Source organism: Pistacia vera, unplaced genomic scaffold, assembly GCF_008641045.1.
Source record: "Pistacia vera cultivar Batoury unplaced genomic scaffold, PisVer_v2 Contig692, whole genome shotgun sequence".
NCBI lineage: Eukaryota > Viridiplantae > Streptophyta > Magnoliopsida > Sapindales > Anacardiaceae > Pistacia > Pistacia vera.
In genome coordinates, this window is record NW_022196548.1 from 1,109 (window position 1) to 23,467 (window position 22,359).

General features: G+C 33.5%; 3 protein-coding genes across 4 annotated transcripts; 2 read left to right on the forward strand and 1 right to left on the reverse strand.

Moving 5' to 3' along the window:
• Positions 1-293: 293 nt before the first annotated feature.
• LOC116113935 (uncharacterized protein At1g66480-like) lies at positions 294-3,226 on the forward strand. Of its 2 annotated transcripts, none has more exons than XM_031400093.1 (2): positions 294-1,156; positions 2,961-3,226. In XM_031400093.1, the coding sequence occupies exons 1-2, from the start codon at positions 560-562 to the stop codon at positions 3,015-3,017; spliced, it is 654 nt and encodes a 217-aa protein (XP_031255953.1). In that variant the 5' UTR covers positions 294-559; the 3' UTR covers positions 3,018-3,226. The 2 variants fall into 2 exon arrangements, with proteins under 2 accessions (XP_031255953.1, XP_031255954.1); XM_031400094.1 differs by having other exon boundaries at positions 294-1,147.
• Positions 3,227-8,349: 5,123 nt separating this feature from the next.
• Positions 8,350-8,793, reverse strand: LOC116113942. The gene has a single exon (XM_031400100.1). The coding sequence runs from the start codon at positions 8,619-8,621 to the stop codon at positions 8,388-8,390; it is 234 nt and encodes a 77-aa protein (XP_031255960.1). The 5' UTR covers positions 8,622-8,793; the 3' UTR covers positions 8,350-8,387.
• A 3,268-nt stretch (positions 8,794-12,061) lies between these two features.
• Positions 12,062-12,481, forward strand: LOC116113927 (leucine-rich repeat extensin-like protein 3). The gene has a single exon (XM_031400085.1). It carries the CDS (start codon positions 12,062-12,064, stop codon positions 12,479-12,481), a length of 420 nt encoding a protein of 139 aa, XP_031255945.1.
• Positions 12,482-22,359: the final 9,878 nt, after the last annotated feature.

Genomic DNA, 22,359 nt, shown 5'->3' on the forward strand with positions numbered 1-22,359 from the left:
GAAAAGGTTGTGGGTATAATATTAGTCTAATTGAATCTATATATTGGTATCATTTATATTAATAGAAAAAATGATTATTTATAGATGAGAAAATTAATAGGATGGAAAAGATGGGCCAGCCTAACAGGACAATTTCTGTTGTACGTCGACTAGCCATGCTAGTTGGTGCAAGCCAAAAGCACTTTTCCTTGTGCTTATCCTTTTCAACAAAAGTTGTCCCACAAGCGCTTAATTTCACATGATAAATAGGTAAAAAAAAAAAGTACTTAAACAAACATAGCTTAATGGGAATCTTGAAAGCTGATATGTACGTTTGGTTTGTCACAACTCAATTCTTCATTTTCTATTTTCCATCTACGCCAAACACAGACTTTGTCTCGACCCCAACCAAACTCATTAACGTTCCCACTTCAATTCACCTGTCCTTAATCATGAATCCATATCTTCAGTAAAAGGAATCTACAATAATTTCCACTGATTCACACCTCACCAAATCCCGTATATAAACAATTCCAACCTTTATCATAATCTTTATAATATTAACACAAGAAAATTTAACATGGGGAACACCATAGGAGGAAGAAAGAAAGCCAAGGTGATGAAAGTTGATGGAGAAACGTTCAAGTTAAAGACTCCAGTTCAAGTTTCCGATGTCGTTAAAGACTACCCAGGTCACGTTTTGTTAGATTCAGAAGCTGTGAAACACTATGGCATTCGGGCGAAGCCGTTGGAGCCTCAACAGATTCTGAAGGCCAAGAAAATTTATTTCTTGGTGGAGTTACCCAAGTTTATTCCTGAAGAGAAAAATAAAATGCCCACTAGAAGGGTTCAATCGGGGATTCACATGGGCGCAAAGGACCGGCTTGAGTTACTGATGTTGTCAAGGCGGGCAGTTTCTGATCTTTCTGCAGTTAAACCCTCGACGAGCCGTGGATCTGATGGGCAAGTGCCGGAACTTAATGATGGGCGCATGAGGGTCAAAATGAGGCTGCCCAAATCCCAAGTGGCTAAATTGATGGATGAGAGTAAGGATGAAGCGGAGGCGGCTGAGAAGCTTGTCGATCTTTATGTTGGAAAAGCCGGCGGTGCGCCGCTACCGGGAGAGGAGTGGAAACCGAGACTTGGTAGCGTCAGAGAGAATCATAAGGCACGTGAGGTATGTTTACTAAATTTGGTTTTGTTAATAATCTTTGAAATTGTCTCAGTTCTCATTTTGATTATGTCAATGATTAATTTCATTATAGGAATTTGGTTTGTGAATTAAGAGGAGATGATACCTCCATTTGCATTATAAAATCAAGTGTTTACTTATTCATGCATACAAAAATGAATAATAAATTTGTGGCAGAATAATGGTTGTATTTGGGTGTAGTATTACTCTTGGAGAAAGAGTAATACTATACCTACAACCTCTTCTTTTCAACCCTTTTACTTAACAACTCATAATTAGTTAGTCGTGATTTATTAAGTGGGATTGAGGTTAGACTTATTACGAATTGATCAATTGTAAACTGTCATATCGAGATTGTGAGAAAAAATTTGTGATAAAAAGTTATAAATGTAGTATTTCTCTTGGAGAAATGCAGAAATGCAGTGAGTCAATAGTAATTTTTCGTTAAAAGTAAGATTTAATTGGGATTAGTCATAGTGATTGTGATTAGCCTTGTATTCATGCAATGAATAAGACAGAATGAATTAAATTAAAGCATTATTAAAGAAATGGGTGCACTGTCTTGTCGGGCCGGTCGTTATTGATACTGTCGTTAATTACAAATTGGGAATGGCTGGCCAAGTCTAGAATTTGACCATAGGAAGATGAATGAGTTTTATGATGTTGATTTAGCCATGGCTGAAATTATCAGGTTCATTTTCACCCTGAGTCCACATGCTGCTGAGTAACAAGGGACATAAGCCACATGATTTTTGGTGGGCCAGTTTAGTCAAAAAAATCTCATCCTTTTATAACTATTAACTTGTCGGCTTGTAACAACCCATTACGTGAATACCACATCAATTAACCTTTTAGGGGCTATTTCCTCCCTTTCTTTTCTTTCTTTTTTTAACCTTTTTTTTTTTTAAATTATCTGCCATTCTTTCTTTTTCTTATCTGACGCTATTTTTCTTTAGCTTTTTAAAAACTTTTCTTCGTTTAGCGGACAACAAGATATGGGTTGATTGACTGCCACCCCACCGAGATTTGGTTTAAAAACTTTTCCCTCTCTAATTTTGGATCCTAAGTTAACGTAAAACCATTTTACATTCAAAATTCATAACAGTTTAACCAAACTTCTAGTTACTTTTTCAAAATTTTAACTGTTTAACTAAACGTGTCAATGATTTTAAAAAAGAAAATCTCATTTATACCCCTTAAATCGTTACATTTAACTATTAAAACGTTAGTTGAAATTGAAGGTAGTTATACGGATTAAGTAGACTTCAATGTGAATATGGATACTTTGAAAAAAAAAAAATATTGGTCCTCTAAAATTGGGGTGAGAGGGGACTTTTTATGCCAAACCTCTTTGGTAAAAAATCCACGAAATATCAACGGGTCGATTCAGAAAGAACAACTGGTCGTAAAGCCGACGTCGTTCCTTACATCATCATCAGCCCTTAAGAAAGGAGCCTAACTTGACTTTTAACTTTTGTATGCAGCCTTAGGCATTTCTAGGGAACAAGAAATTCCCAAAGTCAAATTTGGATGCCGAACAATAGTTAGGCTGGCCTATAAGGACACAAGCCTATTTATGTGCAAAAAGTTCATTTAATGTTTAGTTTGGAAAATTTTAAAAAGAAAAAGGAGTCTTTTAATTTAACCTGTTTCGTTGTTTTGGTTTAAATTGAAGCCTTTATTTTTATTTCTGAAATTGTTAATAATTAATCTAAACCTTGTTTTGTGCATATGTTTAGATTTTAAATTGTATACTAATCTCTTTTTTATAAATCATTCTATTTTGCAGAAACACGTAAGTTTTTTTCCCGCAGAAGAAATTCAACTAGATGTTACATCTCGGTAGTGATCCATGGACTTAATTCCAGTATCAAGTGCAAAAAGCAGAGCATCAAGTTTCATGTTTCAGTGTCTTTGTAAATTTGTCTTAGATATCATTTTTAGCTCTTAGGAAATTATTTAAGTATTAGAAAGCCAACAATTTTTGTCACATTTCTGTGTCTCTCTCCATATCCTATACAGTTAAATCATGTATCTATGGTAGCAAGCAAAATTGCAGACGCACCATCAAAATGGCAGAACAATATTTGTTACAAGCTTTAAAAAAATTTATCTGGTGAAGAGGGCGTATCATATATACGTATGCCCAATATTGCTATCAATATGTAAGTTCATATATTTCTTTCAGCCATTCATGCCAAGTTGAGTCTTGATCCAATTGTTTGAAATTTAAAGTGCCTTCATTATCATTGGGGGTCGGATTACAAAATTTTAAACTGTGGAAAATTTAAACCTCACCTAAACTATGAATCTTTGGTTGAATTAATTGTTTATTTTACTTGGATTTCATCATCATATTCTTTCTACTAAGATTTTCAAGCACTGGGGAAGATTAAGAAGATAATAAGAATCAGGGATATGTGTTTAATTTGGGCTAATTCACTAATACAAAACCACAGATATGAACTACCTTTGAGTGATTGAATGGTTCGATAGGACCTTTTAGGTGTATTACTCAAGAAGTCTTAAGTTCAAGTCCCTCTTCGGTTACTAATAGGGATAATCACTGGAGTTCTTATTCAATCAATAGTTTCAGGGTCCTGAGAGATTAGTTGAGATGAGTGTAAGTTGATCTGGATACTCCCAATCATTAAAAAAAAAAAAAAACACGGAATATGTGCTCAATTGACAAATTCCACCATTGAAATATCAATGAAATTATATCATACAAGTGAGCTCTCTGGTTCTAATCAAGTCCTAGTTGCTTTTCACAATTTGATGGATTATTTTCTTTGGTGCGTAATGTCCAACTGATTTTAAATAAAGTTGAGACGGAGATAACAGGGGGAGGTAAATTAAGAGTAGTTGTTATCATTAAGGGTAAGTGGTGAAGAAAAGGTGCTGGCTGATCTACATCATATCAGAATTGTCGCTTAAATGATAAATGCTATGAATGAATGAGAAAGGCATGAAAAGATGGATCACTGAGAAGATGGATTCAGCATTATAAATGGCTAATCTACTTATGCTACTGTGATCATAATTGTGAAAATGAATTCAAATCAAATCCTAGTTTGATTGCATTTGTATCTTTTGTCACATACAGATACAGTGTGTGTATTTTATAAAGGCCTTGACATTATTATTTGAAAAAATGGCATTATGAGTATTGTAAAAGGCTTGAATAATTGATGGGATCTCAGTGGAGACATCTGTTGATTCAAGCAAATTTGTCTGTTTTTCATGTGATGATTAATTAGTGGGTTATTTAGTAGATTATATCATGATTACTAAGTTAGTGAACACAGCACTCTTTCATGACATGATGTGCTCCAAAATCCAGGATTAATTTGATTTTAAAAATTAATATTATATATACTTTATCTATTTGGTGTTCGGACGAGTTTACGCACACCTCAACTGAATCTTTGGGATCTTAGAACTATCGGTTGAATAAAAACTCCAATGGTTACTCCTATTAGTAACCTAAGAGGGATTCGAACTCAGAATTTCTTGAGTAATATACCAAGAGATGTTTTATCTATGTTTGGGTTAGAAAAATATGATATTTTTTTTATCAAAACTTGTTATATGTGTATTATAAGATGATTGATATTATTGACATAGTATTATTCATATAGTTCTTATATGATTAAAAAACTAACATTTTTTTACGTTTTGATGATAAAGTTAGCTTTTTTTTTTTTTTTAATCAAAATCAAGTTATAACAAGCTTTTTAAAGTATGATTTGAACAGTATTAGGATTTGAGAAACTGTTTACAAATTACCCTATAAGAAAAACACCCAATTGTCGCATTGGAATTGCGTCACAACAGGGTGTTTCGGTGCCGGAATAATCGTATTCCGATGACATCTGACATCGGACTGGTGCCGCATACGATGGTCGGAATAGCGTATAATAACGCCAAATTTTAGCCACAATAGGATGAACGTAGATCAACACCGTTCACGCCATAATAGTCCCTCCGTCCAACTCTTGTTTATTTACTAGTCAAAATCCTCTAAGAATAACTTGTTTTCATTCACTAATTGAGATATATATTTTCTCGCTGAAATTTCACCAAATCTTATATTGAAATATCTTGATCTTAGCAAATACACCTAGCCCTCATCATCAAACAAAACCAACACTCAATCTTCATCCCAGATCAGTATTTCACAAAACAAATTGCCAAATTAACAACTAATATTCAAAAGCAACAAGTAAAAAAGCTAAGAAGAAATCAGGTTTAGATCAATTCATTGTAATAATTAAGATAGGTTATACATATTGATAAGGATTGGAGTTCATGTCATGAACGATTTGATTTACCTAAATGTCTGGTATTCGCTTTCACTGTATTATTGATGTGAAATTACTTGTTATTTCCAGGTTCTTTCATTTTTCCTGTAATCTACAGAATTGGTGAATGGTGATTGACTTATAGTTGACTCCAGGAAAATTTTAATCTAAACATTAAAATAAATAAATGGAATTATGGTCAGATTCCCCAATATCTCCATTCTAAATATTTTATTAGAGATTAGAGAAGATAGAACCCATTGAATGAATCGTTATATATTTTCAAAGGAACTCTGTCTTTGAATACTTCTCTGTTTTCATCAGTTTTATTCACAAATTAACTTCACTAACTAGTTAGCTTTAGTGATTCACAGACAAACAAACAAAACAACCACCAAAATAAAGGGAAAAGAAAATGAAAATTAAACAAAATTATTCTTGAAAAGAAGCATCCACCTCCACACAAGAAACATTAAAATTATCCAATAAAACAGTTGATTTACTCAGGTTTTGTTGGATGAGTCAGAGTCGGGTAAAAGATTTCCTTCAGAATCATACAGAATTTTCCCGGAAAACTCAAGAGGACGACACCGTTCTCCCATGATGATCGATCTCTTCCAGACTGCTTCATCTTCATCATCTTCATCTTGCACCTTCCTCCATGAAATCATCTTCACCATCAAATGAGCTTTACTACTAATATTACTATTTAATTTCGAAAGAAGTTTTCTCTCACTTGACACTTTTTCTTCATCCTTCAGTCTTCTTGACGATTTCTTTGTTTTGTGAGAAGCACAAAGAAACGTTACAACCGAAAACACAGAGAAGACTCCGATCAGAACAAACAAAAGGGTTAACAGTGTGGATTGAAACTGAATATTTTGCGTGGAAAGGTTTAGAAATTTCCTTGCCATGGGAAATTCTTATAAAAGAACCGAGCTACCACAAACTGTGAACAAGTTTTAGGCAAGGTTCCAAGGAAGAGAAGAGAAGGATCATCAAATATTATTGGGAGATAAGTAGGTTTAATTGCACCACTATGAATTATAAGAGGATTAGACAAGTCCACTGAGTGAAAAAAAATCTTAATTTACGAAATTTTCAGTTTACCAAAGGCCACTATTTCTANATTTCTTTGTTTTGTGAGAAGCACAAAGAAACGTTACAACCGAAAACACAGAGAAGACTCCGATCAGAACAAACAAAAGGGTTAACAGTGTGGATTGAAACTGAAGATTTTGCGTGGAAAGGTTTAGAAATTTCCTTGCCATGGGAAATTCTTATAAAAGAACCGAGCAAGGTTCCAAGGAAGAGAAGAGAAGGATCATCAAATATTATTGGGAGATAAGTAGGTTTAATTGCACCACTATGAATTATAAGGGGATTAGACAAGTCCACTGAGTGAAAAAAAATCTTAATTTACGAAATTTTCAGTTTACCAAAGGCCACTATTTCTAGTCATAAGTCTTCTCCACTGCTGGTCCACCATCGATGATAACATTAATTTCAACTTGACCAATCTCATTTAATATTAGTGTGATTGGTCAAGTTCGATCAATAGGTAATTTGCAGTATTTTACGCTTCTGAAATGGTATTTTTTAATATAGATATGAATAAAAGTAACGAGAAAAAATAGGATCAATTGACCATGTCTATAAGTTGGTCCTACGTAAAACTAAGAATGTTGATTATAACTTGCGAAATTCTGGACGTATTATAGATGGTTATGTAAAGAATAGATTGATTTCAGAGTAACGACTAACGGGAGTTGACTTGGATGCGTGTCTTTGAAAGGTTTAAAAGCCAATAGTATTTACTGCCTTAAAGTCGTTGATGAAGATGGAATTTTCCTTTGCTTGTTTTGAATACGAAGAAAGAAGCTGGAGAGGCTTCTAAGCAAAGGTCACAAAGTACCTAACACCACTTCAAGTATTTGTTTACTCACACTGTATTTTAAATTAATATTGTACATGGTGCATATATTTGAATACAAATACATCTTGAAATCAAATTAAAATTTCTATCCAAGCTGCAGATGTTTCCATTAATTTTTAATTCAGAAACTTGATTAATTGCTACAGATGATGAACTGGGTCCAAGGCAAGACTGCCTTCCTTCGTTGCACGTATTTCATGACAATTATGTGAATCATATCACGTGTAGCTTTGAATTACAAGCTTAAACTTGAGCAATTGATTTTGTCCATATTATAACTATTAATTACCATTTACCACTATTATTATTTTCATTACATTAAGTGATTAGAAACACAAACCGTGCAGTCACGGGTTGAGCGGTTTAACCGGTTTGACTGATGGGTCAAACCGGTGTCCAAATGTTTGAAATCTAACAAAACCACCTCTAAAAATTATTGTAAGTTCGCATAACCGTCGACATCGGCAAATAGTGCATGTTTCCAACGATGAAACACTCTCCATCACCACAAAAACACTCCCCTCAACCTCCTGACCAAAACCTATCTCACCCCTCCCCTGTTTGCCTCCCCCATCGCGATTTCTGATCGATTCACTCATTGGAAATCGATGTTATTGCCATCATTCCACTCACCAGCAATTTCTCTTCAAAAGCCCTAACATTCAAACATTTAATTGTTCACAGATTGATGTCTTAATTTTTAGAGTTTTAAATGAATATGAAAATTTATAACCTGACCCGGTGAAGGTGACAGGCGGGTCATGGTTGAATCGGTTTAACCGGCCGGGTCGGGTTCCTAATCACATGTAATATATTTAGAAACTACCCTCTTTTCAAAGACAGGGAATATAAGTAAGGTCTATTTTTTTTCTTTTTAAATTAATTATCATTTACTACAATTATTATTTTCGTTACATGAACTTAAGCAAAGCAAGAAGTAAATTAAAGTTACATTATTTTATAGCACGGTAGAACATCAAATAGGAATCTTATTGGTGACTTTAGGGTAAACAACGGTGACAGGATGAGCCATAATACGACGACCTTTCGCGTGCTTGAAGCAATAAACTAAAGCCCCCACCGGCCATTCAAAGATTGCCGCCACTGCGAATGCCAGGAACCCTAGCGTCGGCCCAACCACCTTGCACCGGCACGGGTTGCTAGTCGTGCCACACTGAACACAAAGTGGAACTCCAATTCCACCAGCCATAACGTTAATCGTTAACGTTCTTGCAACAACTTCAGAAGTAGAACCAACAAAAAAAAAGAAAACAAAAAAAAAAAAAAAAAAAAAAAAAAAAAATGGATTAAAAAGACAGAAAATGCTATTGATTGGAGCTTGGAGGTGAAGATGACGAAGTTGATAAGTTTGATGGTAAAGTTTGGCCGGTGAATTGAGTTTTATAGAGATACTGAAGCAATTTAATAATTCTCTGGCTGTGAGGTGTAGATGCTACGTGTCAGTATAAGTACATGTAATTTGTACACGTGTCAATGTGCTGTCGGAGCCGTGTACACGTATTTTTGGATATGGGGAATAAAATATAAAATTGTAGTTTTATAAAGTGTTTTTAACACGTGGAAGCAACTGAGAAATTCTGTGCGGCCTATATCAACCGATGAGAACATGTGACTTTCAAATTTTGTTTTGTGTTGTTTTTCTGTCGGCGATTTGATAAATTGGTGTTTTAGAGCATATCCAATGTAGATATTTATTTTATATAGCACCATTCTTTATTAATTTTTAAATATAAAAAATAAAATATGTATTCAAATCTAATAAACTTTTTAAATTTTAGAAGAAAAAATACTTTTTTGAAAAAGAAATTTAATAGGAGAGGGAAATCATAAATAAAATACATAGAAATTTATAATTTATTATTAAAATTATGATAGAGAGTGAAATTTGACTTTTTAAATGTGGTATGTCAAATTCATTTTTTAATCTGTATTTAAAAAATAAAGAGTCTATTAGATTTTTGATTTTATAAATAAACTCTTTATAATAAAGAATTTAGTTTATATAAATTTTTTTTAAAGATGCTTTAACTTTACTTTATGTGATGAGAATAATACTACACAAACATCATTTTTATACAATATTTCTCATACAATATTATTTGACAAGATATGATTGGGTGAAAGTTTAATTTTAACTTTAAATTAGCCAATCATATCTTATCACATAATATTGTATGTGAAATGTTGTATAAAAATGATGTATGTGTAGTATTACTCATGTGATAAACTGAAACAGAGTGAAATTGGAAGACGTTGGCCTGCCAAGCTTAACTATTTAGCCCAATTACATTCCTCAATTTGAACCCAACCCAACCGAACCCAGGTTGGTTGCATACTTTCTAGCTTGGTTGTAAATAATTTCAATGCACAATAATGGATGTTCATAAAAATCAAAATATAAAGAAAAAAAAAATAATAATAATAATGATCTTAACATAAATTCTGACTATTGTAACATAAATTCCAATATAAATAATGAGCTTGAACGGAAGATTAATGAAGGAAGTGAGGTGGGAGAGTGGGACAGTGTGGAATGGTGATGCTTCTCTATCGTTCATCAATGTGCTTTCCATTACTATTATTAATTTCCTAACTTTTTGTCCTCTCTTTCTTTCATTTCTTCCTTCAATCATAAACCCTAAACCGTAAAGGTTGATAACCTTTGAATGATTTCCCAAATGGTGGAATTTGATCATTTTATTTGTGGATGATATATAGCAATTTTGCATTCAAAGAAGCAAAGACCCCATGGAAATAAAATTGGCGTGCGGTTGGGTATTCCTTCAGCTGAAAGAGAGGACCATATTCTTCCAAGAAAAGAAGAAATTAAAAAAGGTTGTTTGATCTTTTTGTGTGATCATCTTTTTGCCAGGGTATACGATTCCCTTCAATTTTACCAAAGTGTTTTCGTTGTTCAAGATCATCTGCTGCCCAAATATTCTTCCCATAATTACTCCATTCACGTTTAACCATTACAAAACTTCAGTTACAATATTAGCTTGACAAATACAAGAGATTAATTCTACATTTTACATATGAATGATGATGCCAAGTTTTGTTTAAAAGGAAAATGAAGCTTGCTTCTCAATTGTATCGTAAAGCACTTTTCAATATTTATCAGCATAAAATGGAAACAGAAGAGAATAAAATTATACTCAGATATAAAGCAGCAAATGAAATGCAAGAGTTCTGATATATAATTGACAGACAAATCACAAGAAGATATAGTTCCAGGGTTGCACTTTTTGTAAAGTATGCAAAGCATTTTCTTGTTGGGAAACACAAAGTTAATCTTCTTATCTTCCGGGATAAGTTACAGCTTTTCTTAATTAAACAATGCCACCATATAATAAAATGGTCATCTATTATGCTTTTATTCTCCAACTTTGATCCAATTTCTTTTATTTGTTTTTGTTAACTTTATTATTATTTAATATCTTTCTTTTTCTTTTTCTATTTAACCTATATTAATTTATTGATTATATATTTATAAATTCACGTATAATATTCGTTTCTCCAATTAATTCAGTCAAAATTAATATTAATTTAAGAGCTTTGGACCATGCCTTAACTTGTTGAAACAACAGAGAGGAAAGCTAATCATTGCCAAAATATATTATTAATGAACTTAATTAATTAAATAACTGCTCAAATTATGGGAATTGGCTTTAAATTTTTCTTTTTGTTTTATATGCAATATCGACCTCAATTTTTATCCATGGTGTAGTGTGAGTTGGCTTTAATCTTTTTCTTCTTTCCATTTTTTCTTTTAAACAGCCATAAGTTTATTCATTTACATGCTGTACTACAAATTAAGTTCACCGTCCTTTGATTATTCATTCAGGAAAAGCTTTATTGATGGCATATTATATTGTGTAACTCATGAGAATCAATCGGATGAATATGGATACCGAGATATGATGTAATATCCCTTATATATGGAAATATTGGAATGTAGCTTTCTGAAAGCAAATATTCTATCTTGTTGGCTTGTAAAATGTGCTAGCTGATAGTGGATACCATAAACTTGCACCAATTCTTCTAACATTAGGTAAACAATTCCCTATCTTTTTAACAATTTTATTCCAGGTTAATATCAACCATTCATGTAAATTAATCAGCATAGAGGGCGCATAAATAAATAAATAAATGAAAACAAAGAACTAAATGAAAAACCAGTAGCTCTACCAAATAATATTCGTGCTTGCATGCCTACCCCAAATGAAATCGGTCCCTGCATTTAAACCTCCACATGCAATTCGCTTTCGCAAAACCATTGAACGAGTCTTTAATTCTTATTTCATGTCTCTCTCACCTTACAACTGTGCACTTTTCTCTTAGAAAAAAAAATAATAATAAATAAACAAAAATTACCTAACACCGCAACCAGATAATCAATCTCTTGCTTTCTACAATACTGTGCTGTCACTCCCCATGCACCCAACGTAAGCCAAATGACAAAGCAACGCATATTTTTTTTTTTTTTTACCCTTTCTCTCCGTCTCTCTCGTCATTTCTTATAAACGTACACCTTTTAGTTTTAACTTCTAATCCTTTATATCTTCATATATATATAAACCCCCTCTCACCCTCTCTCTCTTTCTCTGTCCCCCAAAAGAAAAAAAAAATATGGTATTGCCGAGAAGTGAAAGGAGTCGTCAACGACAACTCAGTTTGATCTTGCTTATTTGTTTGATTTCACTTGTATTTCCGGTTAGTAGCCAAGAATTGGTGTCTCCGGAACCAGATAGCAGTATAAAGTGTGGAACATGTCCTTGTGTCAACCCATGTGACCAGCTTCCTCCACCTCCACCTCCACCACCACCACCACCACCACCGCCCCCGTCGCCGCCCTCTCCACCGAAAACTACATACTGTCCTCCACTGGCGCCACCACCACCTAGGTTCATCTATGTGACAGGTATGCCTGGGCAAATTTATCAGACGGATGCATATAACTGGGGGTTTTACTCGAGGGCTGAATGTAATGTGGCTAAAATATTGTTGGTTTTGGCTGGATACGGAGTGTTGGGACTCTTACTTTGGTGATTGTAACAGGGGGAAGCATTTTTTTATTAGGTGATGATGTTATTAGTCATTTAGTCTCCTTAAAATCTCGTTTATATATGTTGTTGTTTCTCTTCACTCAAATCATGTTCGTTTTATCTTAATGCCCATTGCCGCTGATGATGATGTTTAGTTCTTTGAAGTTAGAATAATGACAATTTCAACTCATTGTCAACAAAGATGATAACATTAATTATATTCACGACTGGAATAAACTCAAAATTAATTGAGTTCTTGGTAGTGTTCAAATGTCCCGATTAATTAATAACTAAGCTTATGAATTCTGTCTTCATGAAAGAAGCACATGTATATAATTATGCTGCAAAACGTTGAAAGAAACTTTTTAAAACAATCTCAGCAGCATGATATATATGAACATTATTACTACGTATTACTAATCGTTAAAAAATTTAACTACGTATTACTGAGTAATAAACTTTTCTAATTTCCGCAAATGTTTTAAAAATAATTTCTAGATAGTTCTATCATCTATGCCTAAAGTTTTTTTTTTAAATAATCGGGAGTATTCAAGTTAGTTTACGCGTACTTCAACTAATTCCTTATAATCCTAAAACTATTGACCAGATAAGAGTTCCAATGATGATCCCTATTAACAACTGATGAAAGACTCAAACTTAGGACGTCTTGAGTAATACAACTAAGAATCTTTATCAAATCATTCAGTCACCCAAATATAGTTTTCTATGCCTAAAGTTACAGAATTGATTCAATATCATGTGGGGGATTAATATTTTATTCGCACCATGCATAATATAGCTACACTTTAGTGTAACAGTTGTCACATAAGAATACAATATATGCTACATCTTTACATAATTAGCAGATTCCGTCATTAATTTTATACCTTATGCTATAAACTTTAAGTATTGTTTACTATAATAAATACTGTTAAACAGAATGGTCACACAAGATGTAGACTTTTAATTTAAGAATTAGTGACATAATAAATAGCTGGACCGGTCATTGTCTATAATCCCATCAACATGAATGCCAAATTTCTAAATTAAATCTCTTCCTATATAAGTAGGACCACGAAGAGCGATCTGGAGACACAACAAACAGCTAGTTCTCTATTTCTCCTTACTGTTTCTTCTGTTTGTGAGCATTTTAATTTTAATGGATTCATATTTTGATAGCGAGAATAAATTGTTCAGAATGGTTGCAGATCGATGAAGCTTGGAGAGCGTTCTTGCCTTTTCTCTCATATTCATTTGATAAGTTCATATATATTTCTCTTCTTAATTTCAGATTCATTTATCTCTTGCTGCTGTTTTCATTATTGAATTATTGGTACATAAATTCTTTTTTCTAACGACTCTTTTCAACAATTTAGACTTTCACAAATTATATTCAATATATCAATTATAGCACACCTAGTTCATTTTTTTTCTTAGTTCATATTCTTTTTTAGCTGATAATATTTAAAATGTAAATTATATCTTGGTCTATAGACTGGTCAAGTGGATCAATAGATAATTTGCAGTATTTACGCTTCTGAATGGTATTTTTAATAAGATATGAATAAAGTAACGAGAAAAAATAGGATCAATTGACCATGTCTATAAGTGGTCCTACGTAAAACTAAGAAGTGATTATAACTTGCGAATTCTGGACGTATTATAGATGGTTATGTAAAGAATAGATTGATTTCAGAGTAACGACTAAGGGAGTGACTTGGATGCGTGTCTTTGAAAGGTTTAAAAGCCAATAGTATTTACTGCCTTAAAGTGTTGATGAAGATGGAATTTTCCTTTGCTTGTTTTGAATACGAAGAAAGAGCTGGAGAGGCTTCTAAGCAAAGGTCACAAAGTACCTAACACCACTCAAGTATTGTTTACTCACACTGTATTTAAATTAATATTGTACATGGTGCATATATGAATACAAATACATCTTGAAATAATAAAATTTCTATCCAAGCTGCAGATGTTTCCATATTTTTAATTCAGAAACTTGATTATTGCTACAGATGATGAACTGGGTCCAAGGCAAGACTGCCTTCCTTAGTTGCACGTATTTATGAGAATTATGTGAATCATATCAGTGTTAGCTTTGAATTACAAGCTTAAATTTGAGCAATTGATTTTGTCCATATTATAACTATTAATTACCATTTACCACTATTTTTTTTTTCATTACATTAAGTGATTAGAAACACAAACCGTGCAGTCACGGGTTGAGCGGTTTAACCGGTTTGACTGATGGGTCAAACGGTGTCCAAATGTTTGAAATCTAACAAAACACCTCTAAAAATTATTGTAAGTTCGCATAACCGTCGACATCGGCAAATAGTGCATGTTTCCAACGATGAAACACTCTCCATCACCACAAAAACATCCCTCAACTCCTGACCAAAACCTATCTCACCCCTCCCCTGTTTGCCTCCCCCATCGCGATTTCTGTACGATTCACTCATTGGAAATCGATGTTTTGCCATCATTCCACTCACCAGCAATTTCTCTTCAAAAGCCCTAACATTCAAACATTTAATTGTCACAGATTGATGTCTTAATTTTTAGAGTTTTAAATGAATATGAAAATTTTAACCCGACCCGGTGAAGGTGACAGGCGGGTCATGGTTGAATCGGTTTAACCGGCCGGGTCGGGTTCCTAATCACATGTAATATATTAGAAAATACCCTCTTCTCAAAGACAGGGAATATAAGTAAGGTCTATTTTTTTTTTTTTAAATTAATTATCATTTCATACTAATTATTATTTTCGTACATGAACTTAAGCAAAGCAAGAAGTAAATTAAAGTTACATTATTTTATAGCACGGTAGAACATCAAATAGGAATCTTATTGGTACTTTAGGGTAACAACGGTGACAGGATGAGCCATAATACGACGACTTCGCGTGCTTGAAGCAATAAACTAAAGCCCCCCACGGCCATTCAAAGATTGCCGCCACTGCGAATGCCAGGAACCCTAGCGTCGGCCAACCACCTTGCACCGGCAGGGTTGCTAGTGTGCCACACTGAACACAAAGTGGAACTCCAATTCCACCAGCCATAACGTTAATCGTAACGTTCTTGCAACAACTTCAGAAGTAGAACCAACCAAAAAAAAAAAAAAAAAAAAAAAAATGGATTAAAAAGACAGAAATGCTATGATTGGAGCTTGGAGGTGAAGATGACGAAGTTGATAAGTTGATGGTAAAGTTTGGCCGGTGAATTGAGTTTTATAGAGATACTGAAGCAATTAATAATTCTTGGCTGTGAGGTGTAGATGCTACGTGTCAGTATAAGTACATGTAATTTGTACACGTGTCAATGTGCTGTCAGAGCCGTGTACACGTATTTTGGATATGGGGAAAAAATATAAAATTGTAGTTATAAAGTGTTTTTAACACGTGGAAGCAACTGAGAAATTCTGTGCGGCCTATATCAACCGATGAGAACATGTGAATTTCAAATTTTGTTCTGGATTGTTTTTCTGTCGGCGATTTGATAAATTGGTGTTTTAGAGCATATCAATGTAGATATTTATTTTATATAGCACCATCTTTATTAATTTTTAAATATAAAAAATAAAATATGTATTCAAATCTAATAAACTTTTTAAATTTAGAAGAAAAAATACTTTTTTGAAAAGAAAATTTAATAGGAGGGGAAATCATAAATAAAATACATAGAAATTTATAATTTATTATTAAAATTATGATAGAGAGTGAAATTTGACTTTTTAAATGTGGTATGTCAAATATTTTTTAATCTGTATTTAAAAAATAAAGAGTCTATTAGATTTTGATTTTATAAATAAACTCTTTATAATAAAGAATTTAGTTTATATAAATTTTTTTTAAAGATGCTTTAACTTTACTTTATGTGATGAGAATAATACTACACAAACATCATTTTTAACAATATTTCTCATACAATATATTTGACAGATATGATTGGGTGAAAGTTTAATTTAACTTTAAATTAGCCAATCATATCTTATCATAATATTGTATGTGAAATGTTGTATAAAAATGATGTATGTGTAGTATTACTCTGTGATAAACTGAAACGAGTGAAATTGGAAAGCGTTGGCCTGCCAAGCTTAACTATTTAGCCAATACATTCCTCAATTTGAACCCAACCCAACCGAACCCAGGTTGGTTGCATACTTTCTAGCTGGGTGTAAATAATTTCAATGCACAATATGGATGTTCATAAAAATCAAAATATAAAGAAGAACCAAAAAAAAGTAATGATCTTAACATAAATTCTGACTATTGTAACATAAATTCCAATATAAATAATGAGCTTGAACGGAAGATTAATGAAGGGAGTGAGGTGGGAGAGTGGGACAGTGTGGAATGGTGATGCTTCTCTATCGTTCATCAATGTGCTTTTCCATTACTATTATTAATTTCCTAACTTTTTGTCCTTCTTCTTTCATTCTTCCTTCAATCATAAACCCTAAACCGTAAAGGTTGATAACCTTTGATGATTTCCCAAATGGTGGAATTTGATCGTTTATTTGTGGATGATATATAGCAATTTTGCATTCAAAGAAGCAAAGACCCCATGTAATTGAAATTGGCCTGCGGTTGGGTATTCCTTCAGCTGAAAGAATGGACCATATTCTTCCAAGAAAAGAAGAAATTAAAAAAGGTTGTTGATCTTTTTGTGTGATCATCTTTTTGCCAGGGTATACGATTCCCTTCAATTTTACCAAGTCTTCGTTGTTCAAGATCATCTGCTGCCCAAATATTCTTCCATAATTACTCCACACGTTTAACCATTACAAAACTTCAGTTACAATATTAGCTTGACAAATACAAGAGATTAATTCTACATTTTACATGAATGATGATGCCAAGTTTGTTTAAAAGGAAAAAGAAGCTTGCTTCTCAATTGTATCGTAAAGCACTTTTCAATATTTATCAGCTAAAATGGAAACAGAAGAGAATAAAATTATACTCAGATATAAAGAGCAAATGAAATGCAAGAGTTCTGATAATAAATTGACAGACAATCACAAGAAGATATAGTTCCAGGGTTGCACTTTTGTAAAGTATGCAAAGCATTTTCTTGTTGGGAAACACAAAGTTAATCTTCTTATCTTCGGGATAAGTTACAGCTTTTCTTAATTAAACAATGCCACCATATAATAAATGGTCATCTATTATGCTTTTATTCTCCAACTTTGATCCAATTTCTTTATTTGTTTTGTTAACTTTATTATTATTTAATATCTTTCTTTTTCTTTCATTTAAACCTATATTATTTATTGATTATAATTTATAAATTCACGTATAATATTCGTTTCTCCAATTAACTCAGTCAAAATTAATATTAATATAAGAGCTTTGAACCATGCCTCACTTATTGAAACAACAGAGAGGAAGCTAATCATTGCCAAATATATTATTAATGAACTTAATTAATTAAATAACTGCTCAAATGATGGGAATTGGCTTTAAATTTTTCTTTTGTTTTTAAGCAATATCGACCTCAATTTTTACCATGGTGTAGTGTGAGTTGGCTTTAATCTTTTTCTTCTTTCCCTTTTTTCTTTTAAACAGCCATAATTTATTCGTTACATGCTGTACTACAAATTAGTTCACGTCTTTGATAATCATTCAGGAAAGCTTTATTGATGGCATATTATATTGTGTAACTCATGAGAATCAATCGGATGAATATGGATACCGAGATATGATGTAATATCCCTTAATATGAAATATTGGAATGTAGCTTTCTGAAAGCAAATATTCATCTTGTTGGCTTGTAAAATGTGCTAGCTGATAGTGGATACCATAAACTTGCACAATTCTTCTAGCTGGTCCACCATCGATGATAACATTAATTTCAACTGAGTAAACGACATATTCCCACCCAAGGTTTGACGAAATCCCAAGTTAGTACCACTGGTTCCATTTATTCCATATTTCCACCTTTAAAGTAACAGTGTTATGAATTTTTAGGGTTTAGAGGGTGTAATTATCATAATGCCCTTAACCCTAAATTAATAAATTATGTTTTAACCCCTAAATTAGTAGAATTACAAAACTTACCATTTTATTTTCAAATTATATCAAAAACACCCTCGGTCACTATACACCCTCGTCGGAAACAGCCCGGATCGGGTTGTTTCCGACAACGTCGAACCCCCTGGTCACCTCCATCACCTTCCCCATAGTCCGTAGTCCAAAACCCCTCTGGTTCCAGACTCATTTGCCCCTCAAATCGTCGGTACCGTTAGGCTTAAGGTTTCGGTGTTCTTCACCGGATTCTGGCGGTGAAAATCCAATTGGACACCACCAATGCAACCACCGTCCCCAAATCTATAAAACCTCTATGTCCCCAGCAACCATTTCGTGGTCATTCACCGGCCAAGAGTTCGTGTTCATCGACCGTTTTTCATTGCCGTGGCCGAAGATCGGCGAATGATGAGGGGTTGTGAATGGTATGGTTTTGTAGAGGGGAGGATGAGGGTTTAAATGGTGGTGACAAGGGTGATTTTGGGTGGAAAAATCGCCAAAAAAGAGCGAAAAACGTCGGGAACGACAGCTGCTAATGTGCGTTGGAGGACTGTTAGAGGCAGTGGTCTGCTAACGTGCGCCGCCCATGTAAAATGACCAATTTACCCCTTTACCGTTATATCAAATGTTTTTTCGTCACTTTAAGGGTGAGAATCTGAAATAAATAAAACTAGTGGTACTAACTTAGGATTTTGTCAAATCTTGGGTGGGAACGTGTCGTTTACTCTTATCAACTTGACCAATCTCATTTAATATTAGTGTGACNAAAGAGGAATAATTTATGGCCTTTCCCTGTAAAATTCTCCAGGGAAATAAAATTTGTAAGTGTTAATTAACTTCTAAATCTTTATCTGAAATTAGGTATATCTAACTAATTGAAAATGCTTAGAGTAGGTATCTGTAGTTTCGATATCCGAAGCAAAAACTAGTTTCAAATGATAATTAATTCTTTTTTTTTTTTTTTTTCTTTAAAGTTCATTGACTCTTAACTGTTATTGTTGGCAAAATCCTGATAATAATCCAAATATAAATTCAAATTACTTAATTTCCATGGAAACTTGATTTAATTAAATAAAATTTTCAAAATCAAAACGTAAGTCTCGACCAAACCACAAAATATGCATGAATGTGAGTATGATTTATGAAAGCCAAATAGCCATCAGTAATGAAACTATACATAGAAAGATTGAGGTGGGTCATCATTTATTTAATCGAAATTCCTACCTCATCAGCTTTCACAGCTTCAATTCTGTCTCTGTGTTGTGCAGGAACTTCCAGATGAATGCAACATCATTCAACTATACATAGAAAGATTGAGGTCAGTCAGCATTTATAGTTTCAACCTGTCTACATAGAAAGATTGAGGTCAGTCAGCATTTATAGTTTCAACCTGTCAGTGACTGCTGACTACAAACTGTTTTAAATGCGGATCACACCATCACAAAGTTAAATTTTACTTTCTTTGCTTGTCACAAGGTGTGTATTATATTAACATATAGAAAAATCACTTTTAAAATTATTGAAAATGTTTATAAAAATGTGTAATTAATTCAAATAAATTGATGAATAATATATTTAGTTGGGAGGATAAATAAGTGAATACGTTATATAGATTACTAAATAGACCTTATTTTTAAATATTAATATAATAAATTTTTTTATTATTATTTTTTGAATCATTTCTTTTAATCCTCGCACATTTGAAATTTTGTTAAAACATCCTAGCCATATAAAACTTAAATTTATAGCAAAATTATCCCCATCCACCCAAGCCACTACCGACAATCAGCCACCACTATTGGCCATTGTCGGCAGTCGATGAAATGGCTCACGATTGACTGTATATGGCCGGTCGTGCACTAGCAAAGCTGAAAATGGCCATGGATCACAAATCCATGGCCGGAAAATGGCCAGATCTATGGCCATTTCATAGCCAAAGATCTGGCATTTTCACAGCCACATCTTTGACAGTGAAACAACCATAGAAATGTTAGATTTGGCAGTTTTCGAGGCACGACTGGCCAGATCTCGTCGACCGTGTACCATTACGACGACTGACGCCGACAACCGGCAATGGTCTTGAGTGACCGGGGGTATTTTGCTAACTTTTAAACTTTTTTGTGTTTCGGTGTTTTAGCTAATTTCTTAAATGTAGGAAGGCTGGGTTAATTGTTATTTGGTAGATATTTGAGGGCAATTATGTCCAAAATTGTTATTAATTAAGGGCAAAATATGTAGAAAAATCAGATTATCCTGGTAATATTTTAATAACACTCCCTAACAAGATAATAAAATTACCCCCACATTATCAATAATAAATATTATTTACAATAAAAGATTACCGTAATATTTTATTACTTGCAAACCAAACATCGGAATCTTACAAAATAAACGAAGATTACTCCTGTTATCTTATATACCGATTCAAATTGGGTTGATATTACATATTTTAAGAATTATACTGTATATATAAATAACTATAGAAGCATGTGAATAGTGTTAACAACAAACATTATATAGAAAAGGACCCACTAACTTTATTATATAGAAAAGGATTTGGCTTAACAACAAACATTAAGACATATCAGTCTGTTTCGTTCACCCACTGGACCGTTTCTCAGCTGTTGAGCATTTCCTATTTCAAGGATCTTGTTACCCCCACTCCCAGTAACATACCCTCATCGTCGTCCAAGGGACCATTATCAACTGTTATTACTCCCCCGGTAACAAGACTGAGGGGGTAATATAGCTAAATCCCCTGTTTGAAATTGTACATCATTTTGTTTCTGACAAAATACGAGGAAAAAATAAGATAAGACTGAATATTATAAATTGGTAAGTGTAGAGTTTAATTTAGATGATTCATTAACTACAATTTTAAATAAATTAAGCCTATATGTTTAGCCTTTAGGCCTAGGCCACGCTAATTAACCTAACTCATAAATCACAACTCAGATAGTCAAAGTGGCAACGTTTACAACTAATTTGAAGCTCTTTTATTAGATGATTCCCACTACTCAGTGGGCCAAATCATTAAAGCAAAAGTAATTGATTTTATATATATATATATATATATTATGATTTGGATCTTTCTGAATTACCTCATTTAATTTTCAAGAGATTTAACGATTTCTAACCATTAATTTGGTAATAACTCATATAGAAAGAGAGAGAATTCTTCTTTTCCTTGAACCAGAGTTTAATGGTGTATTAAATTGTTTAGGCGGAGGTTTCTTCTTAAATTTTCAAAAAAATAATTGAATTGAATTATTGATTGCACTCGCATAGCTTTAAACCTTTCAATATATAGTAAGTCACCACACATGTATACCACACCCAACATAACCTCTTCTCCTTCACTGTAAAGCCCCATGGCCCTTATATTCATCCATGCAAATGCTTTCTCCATAACCCTTCTTTTCTTCGTCTTTTTGATTAATCTTGACCCTACACTCCCCACTCAAGCTTGTACTTACCCTTGTCAACCACCACCACCACCAACACCCAACACAAACTGCCCTCCTCCACCTTCGCCACCACTTGCACCACCGCCGCCACAACTACAGCCACCAGTGATACCACAGCCACCATGGTTGCCACTACCCCCACCGCCTCCTGGGAACGTCATTTGGGCTGCGCCACCACCTCCTAATCCAATATTGCCTTACTTTCCATGGTATTACATGTACCCTCCTCCGCCCGAATTTTCCATGGCAATGTCACTTCAGCGATCGCTCCTTATGGTTCCATGCATCATTTTCGTGGGTTTATATATTATGAAAAATGTCTAGGAGGCCAAGTTGATTGGCAATGGTGATGGCTAAGTTGGGAAGGGCTAGTAGGAGAACAATGCCGTACAG